Below are 27,426 nucleotides of genomic sequence, written 5' to 3'. Positions count from 1 at the left end.
CTGGACAGCTGGACAGGTGGGGTCACCTGGACAGGAGGGGTCACCTGGACAGCTGGACAGGTGGGGTCACCTGGACAGGTGGGGTCACCTGGACAGGCGGGGTCACCTGGACAGCCGGGTTCACCTGGACAGGTGTGGTCACCTGGACAGGAGGGGTCACCTGGACAGGTGTGGTCACCTGGACAGGAGGGGTCACCTGGACAGGTGTGGTCACCTGGACAGGCTTGGTCACCTGGACAGGAGGGGTCACCTGGACAGGTGTGGTCACCTGGACAGGAGGGGTCACCTGGACAGGTCGCCAGTCTGTCACAGCATTTAAAAACTTGATTCTGAAATTTATTTATAATTTAAAAACAAATGAAAACAGAAGGAAGGAAAATACTTTTAGTTCTGATTTGTTCTTTTTTGATACTTTTGTTTGTATTTTCTCTGGTTAAAGAATTACTTTTGTCAGATAATTACTAAATTTTTATTGTTATTATTTAGAATTTTATTTTATTTATTTTGGTGGCAGCAGCTGATTAGCATCTCAAAATAAAACCTGACCTTTGACATCAAATCCCAGGAGTCGGACAGGAGGCTTCATGATGCTGAGAAGTGGATACAGAAGGAGGAAGTTGAAACCATCACTTCCTTTTCTTTCTAACCAATCAGATTTGAAGAAGAGCAGCAAAAGCAAAGGAGGACGATGGACAAGCTCCGCCCAGAAACGCCCTCTAAAGTCCCACATGGCTGCATGTCTCACAAACAAAGCCTCGCGGTTCTTAGCTTCTATGTAAACATGGCGTCTTTCACTCCGACTGACTCTGCAGAATATTTCTGAGTCGATTAGTTTAGCATTTCTGCCGGATTTTCAAAAAATATCAGCCACAACAAGGGAACCAACAAGGTCATGTCGTCTTTTTTGGACGACATCAAGATGTTTGAGCCACGCAATGCCTCCAACATTGTGGCGTTGCAGCTAAATGCTACCGATCGATGAGGAAAACAGCAGATCCTCACACCCTCAGCATAAATATAGCTGTGGACAAGATAGCTGATGGCTGTTGTTCTTGGAAGGCTGGGTGAGTCGGACATTCATGGTTTAGAGGGTTTGAATGTGCCTAGGACTGATACACGGTATTCAGAGGCTAACACGATTAGCGTGGCTAACACGATTACAGTTTAGTAAAAAGCCGTTTCAGGTAAAATGTATGTCAGATACGGTACACATTGCATATTGATCTGTTCAGCTAACGTAAGGCTGTAACTGACAGGCTTCAGGATGTAGAAGTTGTATCGGTACTGCCATTATGCTGTACTCGGCTAAAAGGTTTTCATAATGGATGTTTTTATTATTGACTATTTTTTTCATTCACTAAACACAAAGAAAGCAAAGCAATAATACTTACGCCAGCAAACACTTTGTTCTTATTGATCCTACGACGGTTGAGCTGCTAATGCGGTCGTGCTCAAGCTTTGATCCAAGCAAGGCTTTCCGTTTCAGATTTTGGAAATCTGTGAATTTTAGTTCCACAAACACGATCAGGATACCTGACATCGCCTGTACAGATTCCCACTGACGGTGGAGAACCATTCGAGTCCTGACGCAAAAACTTTCTGCCTGTCTGCTAGTCCACAATGTACATTAGCATGTTTACTACTGTAGCTTGTGTTTGTGAGACGGTCAGGCACGTGGTAGCTGCGCTGTGACGTAAAATGGCCGTTAGCCAATGAAACGCAGCCCCTGTGGTAAGGTCCATTAGCAGAGCTAGCTAACAACTGATGATGTCACTTATTTTACTGTAGCGTATTGATATTGAGCCGTTAGCAACCGTCTTCAGTCAGAGGCCTCTACAGATTAATTGACTGCTACTGGAGATCACAGCTTCACTGTCTGCAGTGACTGAAGAGTTAAAATATTTAGTTTCTCTTTTTTAATTGAATTGTTTTATAATTCAAATTAAATATATAACAGTCATAGAAACAAACCACAGAAGTGGAATAATGAAAAAATGTTTTATTAATAGAGAATCTATAAATGAATCCACTGCAGGTGAAATGAGCCGTTCTTATTTAGAAATAATTCAATAAAACTCTGGAAAACTTTTATTTATGAAGAAAACATGAAGTCATGAAGCAGCAAAATGTTTTTCTGTATTTATTTACTGAAACGTGTAAAATGTAAACATGAAGCAGCACAAGAACAAAACTGTTCAACCTGTGCAGCTTTTATTTTGAAAACCACCCGTTCCGCTTTACCTTATTCAGTTTTTGTTATATTTATGCAGTTCAATGAGGCAGAAGATAATAAATGATAAACAGAAGTTCATAAGGAAACATCAGGAGATGAATAACAAAGTTTCTCTTCAGTGAATTTAATGATCAAATGAACCAAGGAGCTGACTGATCAGGCCAACAATCAATCAATAAATCAATAAATACCTGCAGCCGCCTTATAATACAAACGGTAAGAAACATGGCTTCTGCAGCACTTCCTGTTGAGAAACGTCCTGCAGGCCAGAAGGAAAAGTTCAACCTGACGGAGCCACGCCGGGCGGCGAAGCGTTCAGAAACGCAGCCGCCGCAGCGCCGCTGCAGCCTGGCCTGCAGGTGGCGCTGCGGCTCCTCATATCGGAGCTGTGTGGTTAGCCGGAAACAAGCCGCTCTGGCCCCGCAGCCGTCCTCTCCACCACGCCTGGTCCGAGCGATCCAAGACCTCGATGATGTCGCCGGCAGAGAAGCCCAGCTCGTCGTCTTCCTCCGCCGTGAAGTCGTACAGCGCCCTCACCTGGACGCCGCCGGCTCTCTGCAGGAAGAGGGACAGACATTTATCACTATGCAGCGAGCGAACAGCTGCTGAACCACCGGCTAACTTCACAGCAGGGAGCTTTTCCTGAGGGCCACATAACGTTTCCCTTCTCTGGTGGGGTTTGTAACAGAAAAGGTGTTACACGGTTATCACCTGCGGTTTCTCGATTGATTTTTACCCAGAAAGCACATGGGCAAAAACCGTTAGTGAAACGGTCACTGGGACTGACTAGTATATATTCCATTGAGGGAAACCCGGGATGCGGCGTTCATAACAGACACGTGTTCATCTGCTCTACTGCTAGCAAACAACCGCACTAATTAAATAACATAAAAGTCCAGCAGTTCCCTAAAAGTCCAACAGATGGCAGCAATGCGCCATGCAAAACAAAACACCCAGTTTACAGGACACACTTCCTGCTCAAGAGCCCCCTGGTGGTTAAACCGGAAATTACAATATATGAAAAAAAATCTGAATGCTCTGGTATTGTTCAGGGGGCCGGATCTGGCCCGCGGGCCATAGCTTGGGGACCGCTGCATTAATTATTCAACCGGAAATCCTTTATTCAAATTTCAACTTGATCAGGAACAAACATCGAGTTATGCATCAAATCAGCTCAGTAAAAATAAACAAAAACTAACTTGACGTCCTGAGGACTCACACACACACACACACACACATCTCTGCCACATTGTTTAAACCGTTGAATAAAAGCGCGGTCTGTGTGACATGCTAACAGCTAGCAGAGCTGACCGAAGGCAGCGGCATGGTCTCGGAGGTGCGGCGCGGTGGGCAGGCGGAGCTGATGGGGCTGCTGCGGCCCCCCGGGTGTCCGATGGTGTGCGCTCGCTCCTCGAAGCCGGGACGTTTGGCCTGAAACAGGAACACAAAGGAACAGATGATGCCGAGCAGTTTGGATAAACTAAGGCTCTGTGTCGGGTTTAAAGTCTGTAAACTCCAGTTAACGATTAACTGACGGCTTTTCTCAACAATCGATTAATCACGATTAATCACGATTGATCTGATTGATCTGATTGATCTGATTGATCTGCTGAATCGTTTCAGCTCTAGTTTCGATCAGAGTCTGACTGAAGAACTTGGTATGAAACTGTTAACCAGATTCAGACAGGATGTGAATTCAAAACGGAATCTGAAGTTTGGACATGATTCTTTTCGTTTTGCCTTTGACCTCCAGCTGATCCGTCACTCTGGACGCTGCTGAAATAAACGCTCCCAGCCGAACCCAGAGCTGCAGTCAACACCGTGATAAACAAAGTGGTTCTGAATGAGCAGCTGAGTTTGGTACCAGCTGGCTGGACGTCTGTTCAGAGGAGCGGCGCGGCGCGGCGGCGACGGCTGCAGCAGAGGTTCGATGCTCAGGCAGACTTCCTCTCTTCCCCTGCAGGAAGGAAGCAGAGCGCAGATAAAAACACAACAGCCTCGTCTACTCAGACGCTCACAAATCAAAAACTTTCTCAAGCTTTTGGCTCAATCTGGACGAGGAAACTGACGACAGTTACTGCTGCAAATAAAGTGAAACTGTATTTTTCTGTTCTGGTGACGATGATCCCAGAAGCGCAGATGAAATGATGGCGGTTCTGATCCGATCCGCTTAACAGCAATCAGTCAGATTTCAGCAGAAACGGATCAGAACCTGCAGCAGATTCAGGGAAACGTTTCACACCAAGACGGGGAAACGGACTATTAACACATTTAATCTGGTTGTTTTTTAATCTGCAGCACAAAAAACAACAAATTCACAAAAAAATAAATAAGTTTGCAGTTTAAGAGCTAAAATGATAAATTATAACATTTTATTTTTGTTTGAGAAAGTAAACAGAATAAATTTAAATTTAAGCTGAGAGAGAAAAGAGACTAAATATGTAAATAAAAGTGATAAAAACTATTTATTAAAAATGTATTTATTGCATGTTCTTTGAGTTTCGCTGCGCTGAAATAAAACATGCAATTATTTGAATTAAAATAAACAAATGACTAATAAAAGGATCAGATCATCCTGAGATTAAAAAACGACATCGTGGTTCCAGGAAGCGCGAATCAGAAACGACTTCCTCGTTTCTCAGAACCGTTTCATGCATCCAAAAAACTCAAAATGTTTCACAGAAAATTATTCATCTGAAAAAAGCAACAATCTGGGATTTAAAGTAACATTTAGACGTTTTGTTTCTGTTGCTGGTTTAAACCCAACTGGGTCCTGGAGGCCCGGCGTCCTGCAGGTCCAGGTTCTGCTGATGATCCATCACCTGGTTTAAACCAGGAGAGAGTAAAACATGCAGGACTTCTGGGTTAAACATCCATTAAGACGATTTGAATCCCTTTTATTGAGCTCATGTTTCTGCACTTACATATTTCACTGCTTTGATTCAATATTATGGTTTTAATATGATCGTAATTTTTAATATTTATCATAATTAATAGAAATAAAGGCTTTAAAACTGTCTTTGTATCTAAATAACGTCCGACTTCATGAAATAAATCAACAGTTTGGAAATATTTTAATTTATTGAATGAATATTATGTGTTTATCATATGTTGCTGTTTTCTTCCATAAATTAAAACATTAATTATTCCTGATTATTGATTAATAATATTCACTAAAATGTTTGCGATTTCAACTCGGCGATTTTAGCAGAAACTTATTAAAATCATCTAGAATTTTAACACGAATATATAAAAACAGGAAGTTTCTCTCCCAGTAATAACTTTATATAATTATTTAACTTCATTCGGAGCATAAAAAGAGGCGATGGAGGGAAACGGCCTGTCAAAGTGTCCAGGTGTGTGTCTACCTGGGGGCCCGGGGGGCTCCTGCCCTCCTGGCAGCCATCTTGGAGGCAGATCAGCCTGGTTTTGGAGATGGACGTGGTTTTATAAAACTCCACCAGCTTGTTGAGGGACGTGAACTTCTCGGACCACAGGAAGTACTGGCCCTTGTTGTCCCGCATCACCTTGAAGTGCTGAACGTCGTTCTCATGTCTGAAGCAGAAAAGTTTTCAGAGTTCAGGATCAGATCCGTTTTAAACACATCAGTTTAAACTCTTTTCATTCAGATCCACGTTTATTATTTTAACAAAAATATCATTAACTAAACCTTAAAGCTCCAAAATATTCTCTCTGCTTTTACTGCAAATGTCCCAGTAAACTTGGAAAACGATAAAACTAACTTACAGGTAAATTAACAGCAAGATATGTGAAATTATTTACAGTCAATAATTTCTTAATATTCATGAAAGTTTTGGTAAAAGTTTCTTTTTGTCTGGTTTCTAGTTTACTGAGATATTTTCACTAGAAACTAAATAAAAAAACGTGATAATATTTTGTGCTTTTGCAGTGAATGTTTTCCTATAATCATAATTCAGGATAAAATCGTCTCATTAAACGTGTCTTTGAAATTAACAGATCAGAGTTTTGCATCCAGAAACAGTTTTTATTAAAATATCTAACATATGAAACCAGATTGTGTCGGTGAGCTGAATCTAGATGCTTTAGATCTTTGTCTGACTGAAAATGTTGTTTGTTTTGGAGCAGAAACAGGAAGCTGCAGAAGAATCCCAGTTTATTCCTGAGGATCAGCTGCACTGCCCCCTGCTGGTCCACCGCAGGACTCCTGCTCAGCTGGAAACGTATAAAATGTTATTTGACTCATTTTTAAGTCTGGATGGAAAATATAAGATGGGAAAAAAATCAAACTTTATCTGCAGTAAATGCATCCAAATGTTTTTACCTTTTCACAAAATCAGCATTAAATGCAGAGTTTGGTTGTAACTAGTTACTGAAGTAACGTTTTGGACGCACGTTTACTACGCCGTACTTTTACTTTTCATTATAAAGGTTCGTTTCTCTGCTGTAGTAACATTTCTGGATTTTCTTCCCACTGAAGGAAAAACAAAAAGTTTTAACCAGAAACTCACAGCTGCAGTTTCTGTTCAGGTTTTTATTGACAGAAACGGATTTGGAAACTTTTTATGTTTGTTATTTTTGTTGCTTACATGAATTATTTCCATTTACAAGATTTACACTTAACTTCATATTTTAATCCACCGGATTATGTAATTTTTACATATTAAATTATGGATAATTTGACTTTTCTGGTTAAATGTTTTACTTTTGTTTTATGCTTTTAAAAACTCCTGACGTTTAAATCTGGACGTTTCAGACATTTTGATCTTTATTTTCTGAAGACAAACGTTTTAAAGAGCCGAACCTGAATAACTGAGTTGAACTGATTCTGGTTTTATTTGCTGCAGTTGAACATAAACGTTTCGCTGCAGCTGCAGTTTCTGTTTATCACCATAAATGGAAACATAAATATTTCTGTCTCAACATCTTCGACTAAAATAACATCTTAAACAGATTTAAATTTTTAACTAAAAAGGACAAAATCCAGATTCTGACAAAAATAAAACCTGAAAATATTCACAGCTGCTGTAAAGTTTCCAGAATGGTCATTAATAAAACTATTTAAATAATGATGTAAAAACTGTGGAGAGGTTTCAACTCCCACAGCTAATTTAAATGAAAATTTGTTACTTTTCTTTGTTTTGGGGAAATCTGAGCCGGTTATGAGTTTCAAAGTTTTAAATGAATTTCAGATCTTCGACATCCATCATTCAACAAATGTTAAATCATAAATAATTACAGAAAACCTTTCACTCATTATTTTAAATACCAGAATATAAAAACATGTTGTTCATTAAAAACAGGGGCAGGACGTTTTAGATCATCTAATCTGAATATAATAAAAATAAATCAGATCAGAGAATTTCATCACTCAGATGTTTTCAGCGATTTTTCACTTTAATCCAGAGTCTGAAGATTATTTTTACATTTTACTGCCAGTAGAAAAACCGTAAAGTTTGGAGGATCAGATCTGATCAAAGAGGCTTATTGAATAAAAACATTTTTATTGATCAGTTTTAAACTGTTTGGAGCCGTTTGGCCAAAATAAACGTTAAGAAAAATCCAGAAAAAAATAAGAAACTGGATGAAAACTGATCAGAGTTACAGAGAAAATCAAGAAATTAAAGTTTCCGTGTTTATAAAAATACAGAATCACCTGAAAAATACGAGAATTAAACTAACAATCAGAAGATTTGATAAAAAACTAAAATACTTTGTGCCAGGGTGTGAATACTTTGTGCCATGGTGTGAATACTTTGTGCCAGGGTGTGAATACTTTGTGCCATGGTGTGAATACTTTGTGTCATGGTGTGAATACTTTGTGTCATGGTGTGAATACTTTGTGTCATGGTGTGAATACTTTGTGCCAGGGTGTGAATACTTTGTGTCATGGTGTGAATACTTTGTGTCATGGTGTGAATACTTTGTGTCATGGTATGAATACTTTGTGTCATGGTGTGAATACTTTGTGCCAGGGTGTGAATACTTTGTGTCATGGTGTGAATACTTTGTGTCATGGTGTGAATACTTTGTGTCATGGTGTGAATACTTTGTGTCATGGTATGAATACTTTGTGTCATGGTGTGAATACTTTGTGCCAGGGTGTGAATACTTTGTGTCATGGTGTGAATACTTTGTGCCAGGGTGTGAATACTTTGTGTCATGGTGTGAATACTTTGTGCCAGGGTGTGAATACTTTTCGCCTGGCTCCACCTACTTGACGGAGATGGAGAAATCCCCCGGTGAACTCTGACATCCTCGGATCACGAAGTCTCCGACCGTCTTGTGCCTCAGCAGCTCCTCCGCCTGGCTGCGGCTGGCGTCTTCCTTGAACCAGCTGGAAAGAGAAAAGTTTTCAACCCCCAGCAGACTCAGGTGGCGACACGGCGGCGGCCTCATGGTGCTGCGGGCCTCACTCTGGAGTCTGCAGGTCGATGTAGTTTTTGGGGATGAATCCTTCCTGTCCGTTCATCTCGGCTTTGCACCAATCGTCCTCCTGGTTTATGATCTGACCAGAAACAGGTGGGGGAGGGTCAGGCAGGCATAGCTCAGCAGAAACAGGTGGGGGAGGGTCAGGCAGGCATAGCTCAGCAGAAACAGGTGGGGGAGGGGCGCAGGCCTCACCTTCAGGATGTCGTTCTTCCTGAAGCTGAGCTCGTCGTCCGCCGTGGCGGTGAAGTCGTACTTCCCTCTGGCCTCCATGTTTCTGCTCCACAAAGTCGGACGAAAGTCGGAAAGACAAGGATGAAGATTCTCTGCAGGGAGGAAGAGGAGGAAGAGGAGGTAGAGGAGGAAGAGGAGGAAGAGGAGGGAGATGAGGAAGAGGAGGAAGGGGAGGAGGAAGAGGAGGGAAAGGAGGAAGAGGAAGGAGAGGAGGAAGAGGAAGGAGAGGAGGAAGAGGAGGAAGAGGAGGAAGAGGAGGGAGAGGAGGAAGAGGAGGAAGAGGAGGGAAAGGAGGAAGAGGAAGGAGAGGAGAGGAGGAATAAGAGGAAGAGGAGGGAGAGGAGGAAGAGAGGAAGAGGAGGAAGAGAGGAAGAGGAGGAAGAGGAGGGAGAGAGGAAGAGGAGGAAGAGAGGAAGAGGAGGGAGCAGGACGTTTATCCGGGAATCACTTCATGGATTCATAAATAAACTTTCAGGAACATAAACGGATAAAAACAACAACATTTAATAAAATATCTGCAGATCAAAGCAAACGGAGTTAAAATACAAACATGAGCAAAACAAAGATTTAGCAAAAACACTAAAAACTAAAAATACACTTAAATAAAACTTAAAAACAAATAATAAATGTTTAAAAAGTCTTTTTTAAACTCATCACCATGACGACCAGCAATAAGTTCGGCCATTTTGTTACGGGATGAATGTTTATTTTAGCTCATTAAAGTTCCTGTTTGCATGTTTTATGTGTTTATGATGGAAGAAAAGCAAACAGAAGAAACAGGAAACAGTTATGGATTTGAACCTGCAGCAGCTTTAGACAACAGACAGTTATTACCTGATTATGGACAGTTATTACCTGATTATTGACAGTTATTACCTGATTATGGACAGTTATTACCTGATTATGGACAGTTATTACCTGATTATTGACAGTTATTACCTGATTATTGACAGTTATTACCTGATTATGGACAGTTATTACCTGATTATTGACAGTTATTATGATTTTGAAGTTATTACCTATTATTGACAGTTATTACCTGATTATTGACAGTTATTACCTGATTATTGACAGTTATTACCTGATTATGGACAGTTATTACCTGATTATGGACAGTTATTACCTGATTATTGACAGTTATTACCTGATTATGGACAGTTATTACCTGATTATGGACAGTTATTACCTGATTATTGACAGTTTTATTTTTTTTACTATTATGACAGTTATTACCTTTTTTTTTTTTTTTTGATTATGGACAGTTATTACCTGATTATTGACAGTTATTACCTGATTATGGACAGTTATTACCTGATTATGGACAGTTATTACCTGATTATTGACAGTTATTACCTGATTATTGACAGTTATTACCTGATTATGGACAGTTATTACCTGATTATGGACAGTTATTACCTGATTATTAACAGGTATTACCTGATTATTGACAGTTATTACCTGATTATTTTTATTTGACAGTTATTACCTGATTATTGACAGTTATTACCTGATTATGGACAGTTATTACCTGATTATTGACAGTTATTACCTGATTATGGACAGTTATTACCTGATTATGGACAGTTATTACCTGATTATTGACAGTTATTACCTGATTATTGACAGTTATTACCTGATTATGGACAGTTATTACCTGATTATTGACAGTTATTACCTGATTATGGACAGTTATTACCTGATTATTTATTACTGATTATGTACCGTTATTACCTGATTATTGTCAGTAATTAACTGATTATTGACAGTTATTACCTGATTATGGACAGTTATTACCTGATTATTGACAGTTATTACCTGATTATTGACAGTTATTACCTGATTATTGACAGTTATTACCTGATTATGGACAGTTATTACCTGATTATGGACAGTTATTACCTGATTATTGACAGTTATTACCTGATTATTATGATTTGCAGTTATTACCTGATTATGGACAGTTATTACCTGATTATTGACAGTTATTACCTGATTATGGACAGTTATTACCTGATTATTGACAGTTATTACCTGATTATTGACAGTTATTACCTGATTATGGACAGTTATTACCTGATTATTGACAGTTATTACCTGATTATGGACAGTTATTACCTGATTATGGACAGTTATTACCTGATTATTGACAGTTATTACCTGATTATTGACAGTTATTACCTGATTATGGACAGTTATTACCTGATTATGGACAGTTATTACCTGATTATGGACAGTTATTACCTGATTATTGACAGTTATTACCTGATTATTGACAGTTATTACCTGATTATGGACAGTTATTACCTGATTATGGACAGTTATTACCTGATTATTGACAGTTATTACCTGATTATTGACAGTTATTACCTGATTATTGACAGTTATTACCTGATTATGGACAGTTATTACCTGATTATGGACAGTTATTACCTGATTATGGACAGTTATTACCTGATTATTGACAGTTATTACCTGATTATTGACAGTTATTACCTGATTATGGACAGTTATTACCTGATTATTGACAGTTATTACCTGATTATGGACAGTTATTACCTGATTATGGACAGTTATTACCTGATTATTGACAGTTATTACCTGATTATTGACAGTTATTACCTGATTATTGACAGTTATTACCTGATTATGGACAGTTATTACCTGATTATGGACAGTTATTACCTGATTATTGACAGTTATTACCTGATTATTGACAGTTATTACCTGATTATGGACAGTTATTACCTGATTATGGACAGTTATTACCTGATTATTGACAGTTATTACCTGATTATTGACAGTTATTACCTGATTATGGACAGTTATTACCTGATTATTGACAGTTATTACCTGATTATGGACAGTTATTACCTGATTATGGACAGTTATTACCTGATTATTGACAGTTATTACCTGATTATGGACAGTTATTACCTGATTATGGACAGTTATTACCTGATTATTGACAGTTATTACCTGATTATTGACAGTTATTACCTGATTATGGACAGTTATTACCTGATTATGGACAGTTATTACCTGATTATTGACAGTTATTACCTGATTATTGACAGTTATTACCTGATTATTGACAGTTATTACCTGATTATGGACAGTTATTACCTGATTATGGACAGTTATTACCTGATTATTGACAGTTATTACCTGATTATTGACAGTTATTACCTGATTATTGACAGTTATTACCTGATTATGGACAGTTATTACCTGATTATGGACAGTTATTACCTGATTATTGACAGTTATTACCTGATTATGGACAGTTATTACCTGATTATGGACAGTTATTACCTGATTATTGACAGTTATTACCTGATTATTGACAGTTATTACCTGATTATGGACAGTTATTACCTGATTATTGACAGTTATTACCTGATTATGGACAGTTATTACCTGATTATGGACAGTTATTACCTGATTATTGACAGTTATTACCTGATTGAAGTTATTACTGATATGACAGTTATTACCTGATTACTATTGGACAGTTATTACCTGATTATGGACAGTTATTACCTGATTATGACGATTATGGACAGTTATTACCTGATTATTGACAGTTATTACCTGATTATTGACAGTTATTACCTGATTATGGACAGTTATTACCTGATTATTGACAGTTATTACCTGATTATTGACAGTTATTACCTGATTATGGACAGTTATTACCTGATGATTATTACTTTTGACAGTTATTACCTGATTATGGACAGTTATTACCTGATTATTGGACAGTTATTACCTGATTATTGACAGTTATTACCTGATTATGGACAGTTATTACCTGATTATTGACAGTTATTACCTGATTATGGACAGTTATTACCTGATTATGGACAGTTATTACCTGATTATTGACAGTTATTACCTGATTATTGACAGTTATTACCTGATTATGGACAGTTATTACCTGATTATTGACAGTTATTACCTGATTATGGACAGTTATTACCTGATTATGGACAGTTATTACCTGATTATTGACAGTTATTACCTGATTATGGACAGTTATTACCTGATTATTGACAGTTATTACCTGATTATTGACAGTTATTACCTGATTATGGACAGTTATTACCTGATTATGGACAGTTATTACCTGATTATTGACAGTTATTACCTGATTATGGACAGTTATTACCTGATTATTGACAGTTATTACCTGATTATGGACAGTTATTACCTGATTATGGACAGTTATTACCTGATTATTGACAGTTATTACCTGATTATGGACAGTTATTACCTGATTATGGACAGTTATTACCTGATTATTGACAGTTATTACCTGATGAATATTACCTGATTATTGACAGTTATTACCTGATTATGGACAGTTATTACCTGATTATTGACAGTTATTACCTGATTATGGACAGTTATTACCTGATTATGGACAGTTATTACCTGATTATTGACAGTTATTACCTGATTATTGACAGTTATTACCTGATTATGGACAGTTATTACCTGATTATGGACAGTTATTACCTGATTATTGACAGTTATTACCTGATTATTGACAGTTATTACCTGATTATTGACAGTTATTACCTGATTATGGACAGTTATTACCTGATTATGGACAGTTATTACCTGATTATTGACAGTTATTACCTGATTATTGACAGTTATTACCTGATTATGGACAGTTATTACCTGATTATTGACAGTTATTACCTGATTATGGACAGTTATTACCTGATTATGGACAGTTATTACCTGATTATTGACAGTTATTACCTGATTATGGACAGTTATTACCTGATTATGGACAGTTATTACCTGATTATTGACAGTTATTACCTGATTATTGACAGTTATTACCTGATTATTGACAGTTATTACCTGATTATTGACAGTTATTACCTGATTATGGACAGTTATTACCTGATTATGGACAGTTATTACCTGATTATTGACAGTTATTACCTGATTATTGACAGTTATTACCTGATTATTGATCTGTGATCAGTTTGGATGAAAACTTTCATCTGAAATGATCCAGTAAAGGATGAATTCATTTTTAAATAAATTAACCCTTAAAGATGATAGCTGGTTGTGTTTCTCTGTGGAAGAATCATCACATTTAGATTTAACTCCAAGCTTTGACTAGGCCACTGTAAAACCCTTCAGTCTTATGTTTCGGCCAATCAGAGCAGAGCTGCAATAACAAGCTAACGCTAAATTAAAACAAGCTCAATAATTTACATTCTGATGATTTTAGACTTTTTAGGAATGTTTTGCTCACAGAAACAAAATAATCCATATTTTATGCTGTTGGTTTTATTTATTGTTTTTGGTTTTGTTTTATTTTGGATATAAAAATATCTTCCAGTTTTAGTGTCACATGTCCTTTTATGACTTAAAGTTAATCGGTTTGCAAAATGGCATCATTTTTCCATCATGGATATGAAAAAAGCAACAAATATCATGTAGAAAGATTAATTATTATTTACCAACGTCGTAAAAAAACGACATTTTACAGCTGCAGTTAAACTTCCCATAATCCTTTGCTCCATCACCAACAGCCACATGACCAGAACCAGCCGCTAATAATCAGTTTTATTTATAAAAAGTGAAATCTGCTGACGTTGATGATGACATTTCATTCATCTGTAAAGTAAATGCATCGAAATTAATGAGTTCATAACCAAGTTTTCTGCGTTTTTAATGTAAATAAGAAGCAGAACAATCAGAAATCTGTTTCCAGGAAACAGGAATTCATTTCTCGCTTTGTTGAGTTTATGAAAGGAAACAGAAAAAATGATTCAGGAATTATGGTGGAAAAGTAACATTTTATTTAATTCAATAAAAATAAAAATGTTATTTGTTCCAAAGGAAAATGAAACGCAGCAGAACTCAGAGTAGTGATGCTGCGGGCCAGAAGGATCTCCTGTAGCAGTCAGTCCTCCAGCAACTCTAGAAGCTTCTGACCGAAGTCTGCTGCTGTACGACATGCTAACATGCTAACAGGCAGCAGAGACGTCCTGATGACGTCATCAGCTGCATCAGCCTCCAGCTAAACTCCTCCGGGGTCAAAGTTCAACAGCTGTTTTAGCCTCAGATGCTAGTCACTTCCGCCGCCTTGCTGTTGCCATGGTTACGCATCAACGTGAGAAGAAATAGCAGCGAAGCGACAGAACCAGGATCAAAGATGATATTTTAAAATATTGAAAATGCTCCAACCTGCGAGTTAAAGACGAACAACGGAAAAAAATAAAAAATAAATAAAATGACAAAAAGTAAACAAGAAAAACTGAAATTCACCCGAAATACAGAGAAATGCTCAGATGTTTCATTCAGAGTCTTTTAGTTTCTCCCTCAAGAGACAGGAGTAAAAATATTTAATATATGAATAAAGTTTAATTAACGTGTAATTAATGATAACTAACCATGAATAACATCCTCATTAACAATCAGCCGTTCAGGCGGCAGATCGGATCTGAGGGTCAAACAGCAGATTTCTGCTGACACGAAATAAGATCAAAGTATTTAGTGACATTACGGCCTCAAAGGTCAAAGGTCAGCGTGTTTAACCTGGAGACCAGCATGACCGACGGTAAAGAGGAAGGAAAACGTTCAAACCAGTTTTTCTCTCCTTTCTGCAAACATGACTCAGCACTTTGGATCTGAACATCCAGAGGGAGATCAGTGGCCTTTGACTAGGCCACGTGACTAAAGAGCAGAACAGCTGCTGGACTTTGTTTTATTTGGGGAATCAGATTAAATGGAGTTAAAAATGTAGAACATATAAAAACTCAATAAAGGTTTGTGGTGAAAATTATATTCATAATTTCCTAATAATATCCGACTTCCTGTCAGCTGCTCCTTATATGGTCGAGAAAACAGGAAGCGAGAAATGAAATAAAACGATGAGCTGAATAAAGACGCTGGAGAATATCAGGGGTAAAACCACCAGGGGTAAAACCACCAGGGGTAAAACTATGAGGAGTAAAACCATCAGGGGTAAAACCACCAGGGGTAAAACATTCAGGGGTAAAACTATCAGGGGTAAAACCATCAGGGGTAAAACCATCAGGGGTAAAACCATCAGGGGTAAAACCATCAGGGGTAAAAATATCAGGGGTAAAAATATCAGGGGTAAAACCATCAGGGGTAAAACCACCAGGGGTAAAACCATCAGGGGTAAAAATATCAGGGGTAAAAATATCAGGGGTAAAAATATCAGGGGTAAAACCATCAGGGGTAAAACCACCAGGGGTAAAACTATGAGGAGTAAAACCATCAGGGGTAAAACCACCAGGGGTAAAACCATCAGGGGTAAAACCATCAGGGGTAAAACCATCAGGGGTAAAAATATCAGGGGTAAAAATATCAGGGGTAAAACCATCAGGGGTAAAACCATCAGGGGTAAAATTATCAGGGGTAAAAATATCAGGGGTAAAAATATCAGGGGTAAAACCATCAGGGGTAAAACCACCAGGGGTAAAACCATCAGGGGTAAAACCATCAGGGGTAAAACCATCAGGGGTAAAAATATCAGGGGTAAAACCATCAGGGGTAAAACCAGCAGGGGTAAAACCATCAGGGGTAAAACCACCAGGGGTAAAACCATCAGGGGTAAAACCATCAGGGGTAAACAGTCAGGGGTAAAACCATCAGGGGTAAAACTATCAGGGGTAAAACCATCAGGGGTAAAACTATCAGGGGTAAAACCATCAGGGGTAAAACCATCAGGGGTAAAACCACCAGGGGTAAAACCATCAGGGGTAAAACCGTCAGGGGTAAACCATCAGGGGTAAAACTATCAGGGGTAAAACTATCAGGGGTAAAACCATCAGGGGTAAACAGTCAGGGGTAAAACTAACAGGGGTAAAACCATCAGGGGTAAACAGTCAGGGGTAAAACTAACAGGGGTAAAACCATCAGGGGTAAACAGTCAGGGGTAAACAGTCAGGGGTAAAACTAACAGGGGTAAAACGTCAAACTAACAGGGGTAAAACCATCAGGGGTAAACAGTCAGGGGTAAAACTAACAGGGGTAAAACCATCAGGGGTAAACAGTCAGGGGTAAAACTAACAGGGGTAAAACCATCAGGGGTAAACAGTCAGGGGTAAAACTAACAGGGGTAAAACCATCAGGGGTAAACAGTCAGGGGTAAACAGTCAGGGGTAAAACTAACAGGGGTAAAACCATCAGGGGTAAACAGTCAGGGGTAAAACTAACAGGGGTAAAACCATCAGGGGTAAACAGTCAGGGGTAAACAGTCAGGGGTAAAACTATCAGGGGTAAAACTATCAGGGGTAAAACCATCAGGGGTAAACAGTCAGGGGTAAAACTATCAGGGGTAAAACCAAATGGGGTAAAACCATCAGGGGTAAAACCATCAGGGGTAAAACTATCAGGGGTAAAACCATCAGGGGTAAAACCAAATGGGGTAAAACCATCAGGGGTAAAACCAAATGGGGTAAAACCATCAGGGGTAAAACCAAATGGGGTAAAACCATCAGGGGTAAAACTAACAGAGGTAAAACCATCAGGGGTAAACAGTCAGGGGTAAAACTATCAGGGGTAAAACCATCAGGGGTAAACAGTCAGGGGTAAAACTATCAGGGGTAAAACCATCAGGGGTAAAACCATCAGGGGTAAACAGTCAGGGGTAAAACTATCAGGGGTAAAACCAAATGGGGTAAAACCATCAGGGGTAAAACCATCAGGGGTAAAACCATCAGGGGTAAACAGTCAGGGGTAAAACTATCAGTAGTAAAACTATCAGGGGTAAACAGTCAGGGGTAAAACCATCAGGGGTAAAACCATCAGGGGTAAAACCATCAGGGGTAAAACATTCAGGGGTAAAACTATCAGGGGTAAAACCATCAGGGGTAAAACCATCAGGGGTAAAACATTCAGGGGTAAATCCTTTAGGGGTAAATCCCTCATCAGTCTCTGTATTTGAGCGGCTGATTCGCTGATTCGCTGCTGCTGCGTTTTTCTCGGTTCTCCCACAGACCTGAACGTCTCAGTCTGAGTCGCGCAGCGACGGATGTGGTGAGTTTGTCATAAAAACTCAGAAGTGGTTCCTGCTCTGGCTGCAGCTGCAGCTTCGCAGGCGACTCTTCAGCTCTGAAAATATCTGAATCTGATGCTCGTTTTCCTGAAACTGAACTAAAACTGCGATTCTTACAGGAGAACTCTGAGGTCTGAACCAGAATGTAAATCTGATAAATGTGAACAGTTGGTGTTGGTCAGAAAATTTACTTTCTCCTGGCGTTTCCCAGCATGCACTGCTCCAGAAACCCTGGGAAAACTAAAACCTGAGCTCAATATTCACAAAATCATCTGAAATGTGCAAACACACCGATGATGCAAACTCCAACACGCTGCGAAAAGATGTTTCCAAACCGAAAACTAAAATAAAAATGTAAAATATAAAAGATGCAGCGGAAGCAGGAATCCTCCAGGCCACCAGGGGGAGTCTGGAGTCGCTAACATCAGATATGTTAATATATTTAACATTATAAAAACTGCTTGTTTGAAAAATGCGACTTTCCCAGATAATCTGCTGATTCCATTTGTTTGGTTTATTGTTTTTGCTTCGATTTTCTCTGATTGCAGCATTTTGTTGTTTTTTTCTGTTTGGTTTTTGTATTTGTGAGGTTTGAAGTTTGACTCATTCATGTTTTTGCACCTTTAGGTCATCAAACTAAATGGCCCCAAAAGCCACAGCAGCGGCTGGAACAGTGAAGGATGCGGGTCTGAAAATACAAACGTCTGGATTCATGCAGAATTTAAACAATTTGGTTTGAATTTTAAATCCTGTCGCTGATCCAAACGGTTTGAAGACGATGGATTCAGAAATGCAAACGGCAAACCTGCAGCTTCGACTTCCTCAGCGCAAGGTGGTTGAAAGGTGTGTGTGTGTGTGTGTGTGTGTGTGTGTGTGTGTGTGTGTGTGTGTGTGTGTGTGTGTGTGTGTGTGTGTGTGTTTTCATAAAGTAGGTTAAACAGGAAAAGCAGCTCAGATCTTTGCCTCACGTTGTTTTCTGAGCTGCTTTTCGCTCTGAGCTGAAAAACTCGACGGATGAAAAAAATTCTAACATTTAAAATCTGATGTTTCAGTTTGTTTGACAGAAAATCTGATTTTGCACAAATAAGATGAAGTTCTCAAATGCAAAAATCAACAAAATGATGACTAAAATGGAAATTTGAACAAAATGTTATTATAAATATGAAATACTTCATTGCTGAAATCAACAACCTGAAACTGTGGGATGGAAGTTTTTCTTGTGAAGACAAACAGAAAACGTTGTCAGTTAATAATGAGCTAAAGTCAGCATCACGTACTTTTGATAAAATCTAATCTCTAAAAAAGTAATTTTTAAAAAATGTTGGGTTATAAAACCAAAAACAAACCAAAAACAGAAAAACAAAAAGTTTTCAGTTCCAGACCGACAGAGAAACTCTGGGTTTATTTCTGAAGATCATCTTCAAAGATGAAGTTATAAAAATAATGCAGATATGATGGAAACAGATCATCTTTACGGACAGATTCTGTTTTTTTGCAGTTCCTTTTTAAAATGAAACGTTATTTTTGTGAAGCTGAGGAACAGAAAGTGTTTGGAAGGAGAGCGAGGCGCCGCGCCGCTTCCTGAAACAACTAGCTGGATTCTTTTTGTACGGTTTACATTTAAGCTGCGGTTTAGGAAACAATGACTCTTCTGTATTTTGACTCAAATAAATGATTTACAGTCATTTACGACGTCGCTGTAATAAAACATGTTTTCCTCTGAATCTGTTTCTATTTTTAACAACCGTGTTGGGAGCCAGAAAAACCTAACAGATCAGAATATCAGCGGTTTGGGTTCATCATTAACAAGATGTTAAAATTATATTTTTATTTATAAAACAGTATGAAAACATGAAACTCCTTGGATCTTTGAAAACAATCATTTCAAAATAAAATCATTTTCACTCTGGCAGAAAATGTTCATTATGAAAAACATGAAAATAACGTGAACAGAGCATATTAACGTTTGTTTTTATTTAATCACATTTTAATTGACAACAAAAACAATATTCCAAATCAGAAAACTTTATTGCTGATAAATTATTGAATGATGTGAGCTTAATAACAAATATATTTATAGTTTTAATGTGATCTTCATCCATCTGATTGGCATTAGCATTAGCTGCTACATGTTAGCATTGAGATGCTATTTTAGGCTAGCATAGCTTCACTGTTAGGCTAGCTCCTCTTAGCACAACCTGAACACAGCAATAATCGTTTCCAGGGTCCAATCAGATCGATTAGAAACAGAAATGACCCCCAGCGGACCAGAGAGAAGCGGCTTCGTTCTCGCTGCGGATAGCAATGTAGCTGTGCGCCAGATTTACGGCCCTACTAGAAACACAACACAAAGGTTCCGGATCCGATCATCTGTACATAAAAACGGAAAATGGGATAAAATCCATGTCATTCATAGATTAAATGAAGTTTAATGTCTGTTTTACAGCATAATTCAGTAAATATTTTACCTTCAGTTTTTATGAAAAAGCTCAGTATTCAAACATGACTTCAAAGAAATGTGAATTTACAATTTGATGCCTTGAAATTGAGTCTCTGTCTCTTTAAGAAGCTCCTCCATGATGCCGTTAACATTTCTTAAGTGTTGGACTGAAAAGAGATGAAATAATTTCTCAGATATTCTGTGAAAAATCAAACTGGATCTGTTTTTAACGATCCGGTTTGATGCAGAGCTAAAACAGTCCAACACAAGTTGGATGCTTCAGGAATCATTACAGATATTATTCCAAATTCAACACTTTATCAGCAGGCCACGAGACAAAACTTAAAGCTGCAGTAGGTCACTTTTATAAATATAAGTTTTTTACATATTTGTTAAAACTGTCTCCATGTTCAGACAGTAAAATATGAGACAAATAATCTGTAAAACAAAGAGATTCTTCCAGCTGAACCAGGTGGTCAGAAACAGCCAATCAGAGGCAGGGGGCGGGGCTTAGCGCTGTCAATCATCCTCAATGCTTTTTCACATTAATGAGTCTATTCTGGATGATTTTTAAATAAGTTTGAGATTTTATCTGATCTTTATGAAGGTTCAGGTTCATTAAGGCGCCTGAGCAGGTCGACATGTTTACTGAACCTGTGGGCGACATTAATTTAAACATATGGGCTCTTCAGGCAGAAAACGTTTCAACCTCAGAGGAACGGAGAGTCAGTGTTTCAGTGTTTCATTGTTTCAGTGTTTCAGTGTTTCAGTGTTTCAGTGTTTCATTGTTTCATTGTTTCAGTGTTTCAGTGTTTCATTGTTTCAGTGTTTCATTGTTTCAGTGTTTCATTGTTTCAGTGTTTCAGTGTTTCATTGTTTCAGTGTTTCAGTGTTTCATTGTTTCATTGATTCATTGTTTCAGTGTTTCATTGTTTCAGTGTTTCATTGTTTCAGTGTTTCATTGTTTCAGTGTTTCAGTGTTTCATTGTTTCAGTGTTTCAGTGTTTCATTGTTTCATTGATTCATTGTTTCAGTGTTTCAGTGTTTCATTGATTCATTGTTTCAGTGTTTCAGTGTTTCATTGTTTCATTGATTCATTGTTTCAGTGTTTCATTGTTTCAGTGTTTCAGTGTTTCATTGTTTCATTGTTTCAGTGTTTCATTGTTTCAGTGTTTCATTGTTTCAGTGTTTCATTGTTTCAGTGTTTCATTGTTTCAGTGTTTCATTGTTTCAGTGTTTCAGTGTTTCATTGTTTCAGTGTTTCAGTGTTTCATTGTTTCATTGATTCATTGTTTCAGTGTTTCAGTGTTTCATTGATTCATTGTTTCAGTGTTTCAGTGTTTCAGTGTTTCATTGTTTCAGTGTTTCAGTGTTTCATTGATTCATTGTTTCAGTGTTTCAGTGTTTCAATGTTTCAGTGTTTCAGAGTTTCATTGTTTCAGTGTTTCAGTGTTTCATTGTTTCAGTGTTTCAGTGTTTCATTGTTTCAGTGTTTCATTGTTTCAGTGTTTCATTGTTTCATTGTTTCATTGTTTCAGTGTTTCATTGTTTCAGTGTTTCAGTGTTTCATTGTTTCAGTGTTTCATTGTTTCAGTGTTTCATTGTTTCAGTGTTTCATTGTTTCAGTGTTTCATTGTTTCAGTGTTTCATTGTTTCAGTGTTTCAGTGTTTCATTGTTTCAGTGTTTCAGTGTTTCATTGTTTCAGTGTTTCATTGTTTCAGTGTTTCATTGTTTCAGTGTTTCAGTGTTTCATTGTTTCAGTGTTTCAGTGTTTCATTGTTTCATTGATTCATTGTTTCAGTGTTTCATTGTTTCAGTGTTTCATTGTTTCAGTGTTTCAGTGTTTCATTGTTTCAGTGTTTCAGTGTTTCATTGTTTCATTGATTCATTGTTTCAGTGTTTCAGTGTTTCATTGATTCATTGTTTCAGTGTTTCAGTGTTTCATTGTTTCATTGTTTCATTGTTTCAGTGTTTCATTGTTTCAGTGTTTCAGTGTTTCATTGTTTCATTGTTTCAGTGTTTCATTGTTTCAGTGTTTCATTGTTTCAGTGTTTCATTGTTTCAGTGTTTCATTGTTTCAGTGTTTCATTGTTTCAGTGTTTCATTGTTTCAGTGTTTCAGTGTTTCATTGTTTCAGTGTTTCAGTGTTTCATTGTTTCATTGATTCATTGTTTCAGTGTTTCAGTGTTTCATTGATTCATTGTTTCAGTGTTTCATTGATTCATTGTTTCATTGTTTCAGTGTTTCATTGTTTCAGTGTTTCATTGTTTCAGTGTTTCAGTGTTTCATTGTTTCAGTGTTTCAGTGTTTCATTGTTTCATTCTTTCAGTGTTTCAGTGTTTCATTGTTTCAGCAACATGAACCGTCTGCAGCTTTTATCTTTCCTTCTGTTTTAATCCTGAATAAATTAATTTTTCTGATCAGTTTCAGTCGGCCGTCGGGTCGGAGGCTCAGCGTGTTGCCCAGTGGCGCGTCGACATTTAGAAGGAGGAAGCTGGAGCTGAACCCACAACTTTCATTCTTATGTTTTTGCTCAGGAGGCCTAAATATAGTTAACATGTTATAACTCACATTAACGGTATTATCAAAACCTGAACCTTCATTTGTTCTCAGTAAAACTCTTGAATTTTCCGCCTGAATGCGAAAACGAACTGCTTCAGTAAATTGTGCAGAAAGTTTCTGTGAATTTGCATCAGTTCCTTTTTCAGCGGCGGCGAGTTCAGGGTGGATCTGGCAGTTTCAGAAGCAGCGGGTGATGCATGCAGCGCTGCAGCGATGCATGCATCTGCTGACAGAATCACTTTGGAAAGTTAAAATGTTCCTCATGTTCGGTGATGTTCGTTTTACAGGATTTAAAAAGCAGCTGGACCGAAGGGAGCTGATCAGTTTCATATGTTCCATATTTCATCAGAGCTGAACTGCTTCCAGCTTCATTTTGATCATAAAATGATTCATTCATCACTTTAGTTCATCTGGAATCCAAACAGAAACATCACAGATGAATTCAGCTGATCAAACTATCAGAGGCTTGAGCTGCAGGAGGAACATGAAAGATCAGCGTTTCAAACACCCAAAATTAGAATTACAATTAAAGTAGAGCTCAACAAAACTAAAGATTCTGCATATTTAACCTGCTGGATCCATCCAGACGAAGGAGGCCAACATGGCCTAATCAAAGTAAATATCACAAGACGACATCACAATCTGATGTTTTTCCTAACATGAGCAGATCAACGTTGAAGAGCCGTCGGTTTTAACGAGACGCCAGGACAGACCTGGAGTCCAACCCGACTCTTCCTCTGTGGCTGCTGCACACTGCTGCTCAGCTGGCTGAAAGGGCTGATGATCCGAGCTGCAACGCGAACAGTCAGGGTGAGGAAACTAAACCGACACGTCGATTAGCCCCGTAAGCTAGCAGCAGCACGTCTGTTGGGAAGCTAACGGCGTTAGCTCCACTGACTTCCTGAAGTCAGAGTCACTGAAACGAGCAGAAACGGGAAATAAACCCGAAAATTAAACGATAAACTACAGATTCATAACGCTTTGCTGTTCAAACTGAAAAGTCATGATAAGTAATTTAGTTCTTTTATGCTGGTGTTTTTTCTGTCCTGCTGATTTCTGGTTTTATTGAATTAAATTCATTTAAACATGTTTTGTTTTATGTATTTAAACATAAAAAGTATTTTTTGTCTGTGGATCTGCTGTCGTTTCGTTTGCTTTACAAACGGAAGCAGAAAATTTCTCAAGAAAAAAACTGAATGAAATGAATTTTTTAATGAGAAACGTAGATTTAGACGATCAGATGAAGTCAAACTGTCGGCTCAACCGAAGTAAAACCAGAATCAGCAAAATAATGGATCATATAATGATCACTGACGAACCACAGAGGCTCAGAAAAACAGCTTTTGTTCTCATTCTGGTGTTTTCTTCAGGGAGTCGTCTGCCGGGGGGCGGCAGCAGGTCAGCTTGACCTTCCTGAGGGGTGAAGGTCACAGAGCTGCAGGAGCCTCAGCAGGAGCTTCAGTCGTTTCTGTTTGCAGAAAACGTTCAAAGTCTGGAGCTCTGATGCTTTTCTAACTCCAACATCCAGAAAAACTCAGAAAATCTGATTTTACTTTTTGATTGAGCGTTAGATAAGTGTGTGTGTGTGTGTGTGTGTGTGTGTGTGTGTGTGTGTGTGTGTGTGTGTGTGTGTGTGTGTGTGTGTGTGTGTGTGTGTGTGTGTGTGTGTTTCCGCGCTCACACTTCCTCAGAGGAAACCGTCCTCTCTGCAGCTGCTTCGGACTGAAACCACTGAATAAGTTCAATAAACTCGTTTCGGTCTCGTGTTTTTCTCTCTTCTCCATTTTCTCCTCTGAAGCTTTTCAGAACAAACCGCCCAGAAAACTGAAAAATATTCCACTTTTAATACGTTCAGAAAGTTTCCTGCGGTTTTCTGGCTGAACTGCAGTTTTTTAAAAACTAGTTAGAGTTAATTATCTGATCGCTTTAAACATTTAATGACCCAGAAAGTTTTTAGCGGAGAGAAAAGAAACTTGAATCGCTTTTAAATCGCTGCTTCAGCAGCGAGAAACAGAGAAAGAGGAAGAGAGTCACCTGACTGCGAAAGGAGCCGCTCTGTGGTTCGTGTTGTCAGTTTTTCGGCAGTTTTTACCTTTTCTCTTCTCTTCCTGCTCCTGAACAGCCGCGGAGCTCCTAAACCCGGCAGACGGTCCCCGCTGGGCGGCAGCGCGGCGGCATCATCCACGGGGGAGAAGAGCTGAAGATCCGCGGAGCAGAGGAAGACTGGTGGTGATGATGATGATGATGAAGATGATGATGATGATGATGATGGTGATGATGGTGTCCCGGAGAGAAGATGGACTCAGATGAAGGAGCGCAGTGTTTGAGGTGCACAGGCTGCATGCAGAGCCGCTGAATAAATCAACTTCCGTCTGAAATGAAAATTTAGATTGAGAAAAGATGGAGCTGCGGCCTGACAGCGCAGCGCCCCCTGCCGGCCTCTCCGCCTCCTCATTACTGCTTATGGTTTAATATTTGCATTGGGGTAAATTTTCCGTTGAGCAAAAATGTAATAAACCTGCATCCTCAACAGGTTGCAGTTTAAGGTAAGCAGTTACTTATTTAATCACCTGTGAAAAATTATGACACGGAAAAATGATGTGATGTTTGTGAGCAGACGCAGAGATCCCAGCATGCACCGGGAGAAAACGCAAACTGCACGAATGAAAACTTTAATGCTGCAAGGCAAAAATAAAAGATCTGGATTTGATTCAAAACTCGATTCAGCAAAACGACAGAAACGTTTTTCACAATTTAACCTCAAAGGGAAACAAAATCAAAGTGAAACGATAATTTTTAAAGAGGTTTTACACAATTTAAGATCTTTAAAGTGTGGCGGGCATCTTTTGTAGAGACAAGTTTATCAGAAGCTACAGCCTGCAGAAACTTTTCCAACTTTATTATTATTGTATATTCAAACATCCTCCTGGGCATCGCAAGTTAAAGATGAGGAATGATTTCTAATAAAAAGGTTTTGATAATTATCAGCAGAGATGATCTGAATGTATCAGAACTTGTTTTATTGTTCAGATCTTTTATTACTCAGAATGTCAATAAATCCTCATATTCACGCCTTAAAGGAGCTGCAGTTATTACAGGTAATATTATAATATTATATTATTATTATTAGAGGGAAAATGTCACGAAGTAAACATTAACCTGCAAAGAGCTAAAAATTAACAAAGTTAACTTACGTGTTTCAGACTTGAGCTAAATGTTTACGTAGCTGTTGAGTCAGAAATGAACTTTATTTAATCTGGAAAGTTAAATTTGACTCAGTAAAAATGAGGTTTTCTCTGGTCCAGAACCAAACAGCAGCATTTTGTTGCTGCGCTGCTGAAACCAGCAGATTAATGACGGAAAGATCAAACTTCAGCTTCTCTCTTTATGATAATCAACAAACATTTGATTATCATAAAGGATTAAATTAGAAAACATGAAAGGCTTTTATTCTCTGTTTTCTCTCTGTTCATTTAAAGTTTGTTAAATCAGTTAAATTTCTGTTTCTCATTTCTGGCTCTAATGGTTCCAGTTTAAATGTCCAACAACATGCTGCAGGAAATATTCTAAGATTAAAACATCTCTCATCATTTACTCTGATAAAAACGCTGATCTAAAGAAACCTGCAGAAAAAGCAGCAACGTTTAAACGTTTTAAAAGCTCCAGTAAAAACAGCTCATAAATAATCAGTATTTATATTTATTGTCTCACTGTGGAGAAATTCAGGAGAAACAAACTGAGACATTTAGATTCACATCATGTAAAAATATAAAAAACAGAATCAGAAATAACAAAATACTGTGCAAATAACAATAAGATATAAATAAGATAAGAATAAAAGTTGCTACAACAAAAATATATTAATTGAAGGTAAAAACTACATAAAATTAAACGTCGTTTCAAAACTGTGTAATTAATTAATCACCAGCTGACAGTCAGAGCGTTCAGTCCTCCTGACCAGCAGGGGGCGACAGTGGAGAGGAAAACTTCCCTAACAGGAAGGAACCTCCAGCAGAACCAGAACCAGAACCAGAACCAGAACCAGAACCAGAACCGACCGGCGGTTTGAGAACCAGGAGATTTAAAGGTTTGATAAATAAAGATAATCAGTTTTAAAATGAAGGCTTCAGACTCGTATATATAATTTCATCTGAAATTGGTAAAATAAAATGCGACTCAGTGGAATAAGTTGAGTTTCTCTCCAGAAAACATTTTAGCAATTAGCTACTGAAACCAGCAGGAATGGATCCGATTAGAAATATTCACTGGTTCTGGATCAAATGCATCAGTTTGACTGGAGGAGCCGGTTCTGCTGAAGCCGCTCAGATTAACAAACTGGTCAGATTAACGAGCTGGTCAGATTAACGAGCTGGTCAGATTAACACGACATCAAATCTTCACTCACACGTTTGTTTATAATCTCTGCCAGCTTTTTATTGCACTAATTTAAGTATTTTCAGCCTTTTTGAAACTTTAAATCAGAGAAAATG

The 27,426-nt window shown here is 38.2% G+C and overlaps 1 protein-coding gene across 2 annotated transcripts; it reads right to left on the bottom strand.

Moving 5' to 3' along the window:
- Positions 1–1,984: 1,984 nt before the first annotated feature.
- grap2a (GRB2 related adaptor protein 2a) lies at positions 1,985–25,507 on the bottom strand. 2 transcript variants are annotated; one of them, XM_081610355.1, is made up of 8 exons: positions 25,029–25,507; positions 8,837–8,918; positions 8,629–8,720; positions 8,430–8,549; positions 5,602–5,788; positions 4,098–4,190; positions 3,545–3,664; positions 1,985–2,788 (listed from the first exon to the last, which is right to left on the bottom strand). In XM_081610355.1, the coding sequence occupies exons 2-8, from the start codon at positions 8,912–8,914 to the stop codon at positions 2,609–2,611; spliced, it is 870 nt and encodes a 289-aa protein (XP_081466481.1). In that variant the 5' UTR covers positions 8,915–8,918; positions 25,029–25,507; the 3' UTR covers positions 1,985–2,608. The 2 variants fall into 2 exon arrangements, with proteins under 2 accessions (XP_081466481.1, XP_008415351.1); XM_008417129.3 differs by having other exon boundaries at positions 8,837–8,967; positions 25,029–25,505.
- Between the last annotated feature and the right edge of the window lie 1,919 nt (positions 25,508–27,426).

This window comes from Poecilia reticulata, chromosome 8, assembly GCF_904066995.2.
Source record: "Poecilia reticulata chromosome 8, P_reticulata-male-v2, whole genome shotgun sequence".
Classification (NCBI taxonomy): Eukaryota; Metazoa; Chordata; class Actinopteri; order Cyprinodontiformes; family Poeciliidae; genus Poecilia; species Poecilia reticulata.
This window is presented reverse-complemented; position numbering and strand designations above follow the sequence as displayed.